At 37.4% G+C, this 6,787-nt stretch overlaps 2 protein-coding genes across 2 annotated transcripts in view; both read left to right on the forward strand.

Moving 5' to 3' along the window:
* Positions 441–5,082, forward strand: LOC105157186 (RNA-dependent RNA polymerase 2). Its single transcript, XM_011073519.2, has 4 exons — positions 441–1,096; positions 2,013–3,916; positions 4,004–4,154; positions 4,227–5,082. Exons 1-4 carry the CDS (start codon positions 530–532, stop codon positions 5,004–5,006), a joined length of 3,402 nt encoding a protein of 1,133 aa, XP_011071821.1. The 5' UTR covers positions 441–529; the 3' UTR covers positions 5,007–5,082.
* Positions 5,166–6,787, forward strand: part of LOC105157398 (B3 domain-containing protein REM16-like) — a 4,026-nt gene continuing 2,404 nt past the window's right edge. Inside the window, exon 1 of the mRNA XM_020692243.1 lies at positions 5,166–5,201. Coding sequence (XP_020547902.1) covers positions 5,166–5,201 — 36 coding nt within the window. The remainder of the gene's footprint in view (positions 5,202–6,787) is intronic.

A 6,787-nucleotide genomic window follows, 5' to 3' on the forward strand; every position in this document is an offset into this window, starting at 1 on the left:
TTAAGATGAACTTTAGGAAAAATGAAAAATTATATTTAGAAAATGAGGTAAATATCAAGTAATTTGATTTATTTTTTGTGTTTTTGTATCAGCATATCAATTATCTAATATAACCAGCAAGAATCAGGAAATTATATCCTCAACTATGTAAATCAAGAACCTGATGCCACTAACTAATCAAACCAAAAGGAATAAGGGACTAATTCAAGATGAAAAATTCACCTCTTTTTAACTTTATCCCAACTGCTTAAAGTTTCACTTTGGTAATAAGATAAGATAGGCCAAGATTCTCTTTTTTATTGACCTTTTTCTGCATCACCTGGTTCCAATTTGACATTTTACCAAAAATTGGGGGCCAAAATATAAATATACATAAATAGATTTCTCTTTGGGAGAAGGCCAATAATGGGTCATAAAAGGGAATTAATTAAAAGAAAAAGAAAATTTCCCCCAAAAAGTGGCAGACAAGAATTCACAGTAAACCACAGTCAAAACCCTTCTAATTCTCTCTCCTCTCTCCACCACCACCATGACCATCACCAACATGGACATGGCAAGACCCACACTCACAGTAAAAGTATCAAACATCCCACAAACAGCCATAGCCCAAGAGCTCTTGTCCTTCCTCGAGTCCACACTCGGGAAAGGCACAGTCTTTGCTATTGAAATCTTCACAGAGCACAAGAACTGGAAGTCAAGAGGCCATGGCCGCGTGCAGTTCGACAGCCCAGAAGCCAAGATCAAAGCTTTATCACTGTCTGAACAAAGAAAGCTGCTTTTCAAAGGGTTTTATATCTCGATCTCCCCCTCCTTTGAGGATGTTATTATTAGGCCCGTGGAGCCAAGAAACAGGGTGGGATATGGTGGGGGTATGGTTTTGCTTGCCGGGGTTATGGTTAGAGCTGATTGCATGGGAATCTTGGAATCTTGGGATGGGGTTAGGTTGTGGTTTATGCCTGAGAGGAAGAAGCTTGAGTTTTTCGTGAATCATGAGGGGGAGTGTTATAAGTTGGAGGTTCAGTTTGGGGATGTGTTGGAGACTAGAGGGTGTTATTTGGATGGGGATGGTAAGAAAGTTGATGCTATCCTTTTGAAGGTAGTATACTATGTTAGTTTGATTCATTGTTCTCTTTCTATCTGTGTGTGAGCGTGTGTACAATGCTGTGATCTTTAATCTTGTTTCTTTCATTCTCCGGGTTGTATTTTCTGTATTGACCTATCAGTGAATCTTGGACACTGCTGTCTGGTTAATTGTGAGACTAAATTGTTCACGGTGTTCTTTCAAATTCTATGTGAGTTTTCTAGGATCATTCAGCTTGGAGTTCTACTGTGGGTGTGACTTAATAGATGTGTAGAATCATGAGCCACATAACTGCCCGTCAATTTCATCTTGGAGAGCTTGTGTTGTGAAATTGGTAAACCGTTTGTCGAGCAAGGACTTGTGAGTCTGTTATAGACATGCTAAGCAAATCAAGTACTTTTCGAGAGAGTAATATTATACAATTAAGAAGTTTGTCTACATTGATGTATACCCGTCAAGTTCACCTTATTGAGAATCTTCGTCTCAAAATTGTCCTTTTTGGCAAATTTAGAGTTCTTTATAGGTAAATTCCGTTTAATTCATTGTAATTGGGGTTGAAAATCGCATAATATTATGGATAGGCCTTTCTTCATGCTGGTGCTTTCCCTGCTATTCACCTCCAATCTGGTCCTGATAAGAATTGGTGTGAAGGGAAACTAAAACTTATTATTTGCCAGTTCCTAGTGCTATTTCATATAGGAGATGAGTGTTATCAACTTTCATGGAGGAAATGAGTATGAATTTGCTTTGAGGTCTCTTGAATTGTGTATAAACTTCTAATAAGATTATTGAGTTCAAATCTTTCCTTTTAACTCTTACATAAACTACATTTCATGAGTTCATCTTTTCATCTGTGTTGGCAGTTTGTTGTGAAACACTTTGTAAACTCAGTTCTGGTTAAAATCTTACTTCAAACTGTTTCTGTTTGTAGCTCAAACATGCACCGAAAGTATATAGAAAGATTTCTGGACCAAAGGTTGCTTCAAAATTCGCTACTGACCGATATCACATATGCAAAGAAGATTTTGACTTTCTCTGGGTTCGAACGACTGATTTTTCAAATTTGAAGTCAATTGGATATTTGTCTTCTCTCTGTTGGGAGATTGAAGAAGGATTATCTAGTTCAGACATATATTCCTCGTTGCCCTACTATTCTAAAGATGTGATGGAACTAACACTTGAAGGAGGAGTTAAATTCAATCACTCCTCTGATTTAGTTCCACTTGTTACAAATTACCCTGATTTCAAATTACCGTATGAGGTCCTTTTTCAGCTTATTTCACTTGTACATACTCAAAAGATGAGCCTTGCTGCAGTCGATACCGATCTTTTTCAGATCCTCGGCAGATTAGATGTGGACACTGCATTATTAATTCTGAACAAAATGCACAAGTTGCACTCCACTTGTTATGATCCTAAGTCATTTATCAAGAATCAATCTTCCATCACCGGTCAGAGTGGTAAGAGTATGACTGCAGTGGCTTCTAAGAGATTAACGGATCAGAACGTGATGAGTTGTCATAGAGTTCTTGTGACTCCATCAAAGATCTACTGCATGGGTCCTGAACTCGAAACTTCCAACTACATAGTGAAGAACTTTGCTTCATACGCTTCAGACTTCCTGAGGGTCACTTTTGTTGATGAAGATTGGGGAAGGCTTCCTGCCACTGCTGTTTCTATGAGTATTGAGCAAGGCATCTTTGCAAAGCCTTACAGAACGGATATTTATCATCGGATTCTATCTGTTCTCCGAGATGGGATTATTATTGGAGACAAAAACTTCCAATTCTTGGCCTTTTCTGCCAGTCAACTACGTTCAAATGCGGTTTGGATGTTTGCTTCAAATGATCATGTTAAAGCAGAAGATATCAGAGAGTGGATGGGCTGCTTTAACAAGATCAGAAGCATCTCAAAATGTGCAGCTAGGATGGGTCAGTTGTTTAGCTCGTCAATGCAAACTCTGGAGGTCCACCCTCGGGATTATGATCTTATTCCTGATATTGAAGTAACAACCGATGGTGTGAAATATTGCTTTTCTGATGGAATTGGGAAGATTTCCTATGCATTTGCTAAAGATATTGCCAGGAAGTTGGGTTTGCCTCATATCCCTTCAGCATTTCAGATCCGTTATGGTGGCTATAAAGGGGTAATAGCTGTTGACCGCAAATCCTTCCGGAAGCTAGCACTACGAGAAAGCATGCGTAAGTTTGAGTCCAACAACTATATGCTTAACATTACCAAGTGGAGTGAGTCCCAGCCTTGCTACTTGAACAGGGAGATTATTACATTGTTATCGACCTTGGGTGTAGAGGACTGCATATTCTTAGCAATGCAAGACGAACAACTTCAACACCTGGGCAAAATGCTGACAAAAAAAGAGGCGGCATTGAATGTTTTGGAGAGTACTGGTGGAGGTGAAATGAAAAGCATCTTAGCACGGATGTTGCTTCAAGGCTATGAGCCAAACAAGGAGCCTTACCTATTGACAATGCTTCAATCACATCTCGAGAACCAGCTTTCTGATCTGAGAAGCAGGTGTCGTATATTTGTTCCAAGGGGCCGTGTCTTAGTCGGATGCCTGGATGAAACGGCAACTTTGGAGTATGGCCAGGTTTATGTTCGACTAACCATGAATAAGTCTGAGCTACAGTGCGGTGATCAGAGATATTTCCAGAGGGTGGATGAGACGACTTCTGTGGTTAAAGGCAAAGTTGTGGTCACGAAGAATCCATGTCTTCATCCAGGTGACGTCAGGGTTCTAGAAGCTGTATGCGATATAAAACTACAGGAGAATAATCTAGTGGATTGCCTTGTTTTCCCCCAGAAAGGAGATAGGTAGAGTGTGCACACACACTTCTCTTTCTTTGTTTAGTTCTTAGCTACATCAGAAAAGGTAAGTCGAAAGTGCTGGTAATTTTACAGGCCTCACCCAAATGAATGCTCTGGTGGTGACCTTGATGGTGATCTGTATTTTATAAGCTGGGACGAAAATCTCATCCCCCCCAGAACTGTGGACCCAATGGACTACACTGGACGACGACCAAGAATCATGGATCACGATGTGACCTTAGAGGTAATCTGAAAACCTGTTTCTTTGGTCTGTTACAGCATATCTCTGATACTATTGTTTCTGCTGATATTTCAGGAAATTGAGAAATTTTTCGCCGATTACATGATCAGCGATACTCTAGGCACCATCTCCACTGCACATCTGATCCATGCAGACCGTGAGCCTGAAAAAGCTCTGAGTCCCAAATGTCTCGAGTTAGCGACCCTTCACTCTATGGCCGTTGATTTCGCCAAAACTGGAGCTCCAGCCGAGATGCCCAGAACTCTGAAACCTCGAGAATTCCCCGACTTCATGGAGAGGTGGGAGAAGCCCATGTACATCTCACGAGGCGTATTAGGCAAGCTTTACCGTGCCACAATCCAATTCATTCATAAAACAAAGCCAACCACCAATGTCTCGAACAAGATTTCTTCAGATGCATTTGATCACGATCTTCTCGTAGATGGCTATGAGGATTTCCTCGAAACTGCTGAAAGTCACAAAGCACAGTACTTGGATAAAATGGAGACACTGTTGAACTATTACGGGGCGGAGAGTGAAGTAGAGATACTAACCGGCGATATGCAGAAGAAGTCGGCATATTTGCAACGAGATAACCGTAGATACGGCGAGGTGAAGGATCGGATCATGGTGTCCGTTAAAAGCCTGATGAAAGAGGTCAAGGGGTGGTTCAGGAGCAGCTGCAGCGAAGCTGAGCAACAGAAACTGGCATCAGCCTGGTATTTTGTGACCTATCACCCGACTTACTCTCATGGCAGCGCAAATTGTTTGGGATTTCCATGGGCTGTGGGTAACATCTTGCTCGACATAAAGTCGGCCAAGAACGTTAAGCACATCGACAACTCAGTCGAATAACATCGTAATGTACATATTCTGTATAACTGTAACTGGCGGTACTTTTCTATTAAACTTTTTTACTCATCTTGCTCAATCTTTATGTTTACTGCCTTCTTTGTCTACCTGGTTTCTGTTCTCGTGTGTTTGGTGCGTTGGAGTGGGAGTGTCTTTTCTTAAATGCAAAAAACTACAGTTGACCAGCCGACCAAAGAGGTTTGAGACAAGGGGTGATCAATTCGATTCGACAGGTTTAACCGGACTGTTAACACCCTCGACCCCATTGGGACTCATAATTCACCTTGACCCGACATATCTAACTTGTAAGACCCAATTCATTTTTTTTTTGTAATTCAATGAATTAGTATATATATATCTATACTATATAAAAAAGAAAAACTCTCTATACTAAAAAATAATGATAAAAATGACACCACTATATCAATTTTTAAATATGACAATTATACCCCTAATTAGATAATTTTTAAGAATTAACTGTAACTATTTTTTTAATTTTACAAAAGTGACTTCACGTTGTTTTAATATAGCTACACAAATTCTTTTGTTGTGTCGATAATACTTTAAATTGATATTTTTTTTATTTCTCTCTCTCTCATTTGTTGGATTTGGATATTTTATTTTTATTTATGATATATTTTAAAAAATAAAAAATTATTTATTATATGCAGAGAGGGACAAGGCCCCACGGTTGGGATTTTTGAAAAATTAAGACTATTACCTATAAATATTTAATAAAATATTATTATGTTAAATCCCTATCTTAATTGGTTAATTAATTGTAATTATAATAACAAATCCCTTAATTAAAGCCCAAAAAATCGATAATTCAGATTTTGCAGGACTCATTTCGCCTTGATTTTCGGTAAGTTTTAGTTTCTTCACTATATATTTTTTCATTCGTCACTTCATTAGGAAAAATCTCTTTCCCCAAGAACCCTAATTAATTTTGCTCTTCTCAATTTCTCCATCACTCACATCTGAAACCCTAATTTTCTTTCTTTCCTTATTTTTTTTAATTACATTTCTAGCCCAAATACTTTTATTTTTCACCATTTTTTACTCTAGCCCAAATACTTTTATTTTTCACCATCTTTGACGACAACTTTGCATGCCGACTCAAAGGGCATGAATTGAACTTATTCAAAAGTTATTGGGGGTAAGTTGAAATATTTCACTTCTTTAGGGGAGTAATTTCATATTTCTATTAAAGTTCCATTTATTTATTCTCACCATTTTTGTGTTCCACTTTTCAGCTAATTGGGAAGAAATGAGCAATTTATGAGAGTAGAGAACTGGCAAAGAAACCAACAACTTTATTTCATGTGGTAAGCAGAATTTCGATTGAATTTTCTAATTAATTCTGCTTGTGAGAGTGATTTATATGTTAGCAGAATTTCGATTGAATTTTCTAATTAATTCTGCTTGTGAGAGTTAATTATATGTTAATTTTTTTTTTAAAAAAAAAAAAATAAAAGACTTTACTGGGAACATTAATTAGCACAAAAATTTCAGTTCGAGTCAGATTTAGTTATATATACCAAATGAATTATACGATAAATATAATTAAATTGATATTTTTTATTAAAATGTACGTCGGATACATAACAAATGAATTGTTTTTAATGTGATTTATCTTTTCTTTTTAGCAAAATTTAAAAACTTAAGTGGTATATAAATTTGTAAATTTCGTAATATTTTATTGGTTCATGGCTTCATTTTATATATTTTTTTTAAAAAAAATTGTCGTAATTATTATTGCATATTTATTAATAGTTAAATTA

The sequence above is a fragment of the Sesamum indicum genome, linkage group LG3, assembly GCF_000512975.1.
Source record: "Sesamum indicum cultivar Zhongzhi No. 13 linkage group LG3, S_indicum_v1.0, whole genome shotgun sequence".
Lineage (NCBI taxonomy): Eukaryota > Viridiplantae > Streptophyta > Magnoliopsida > Lamiales > Pedaliaceae > Sesamum > Sesamum indicum.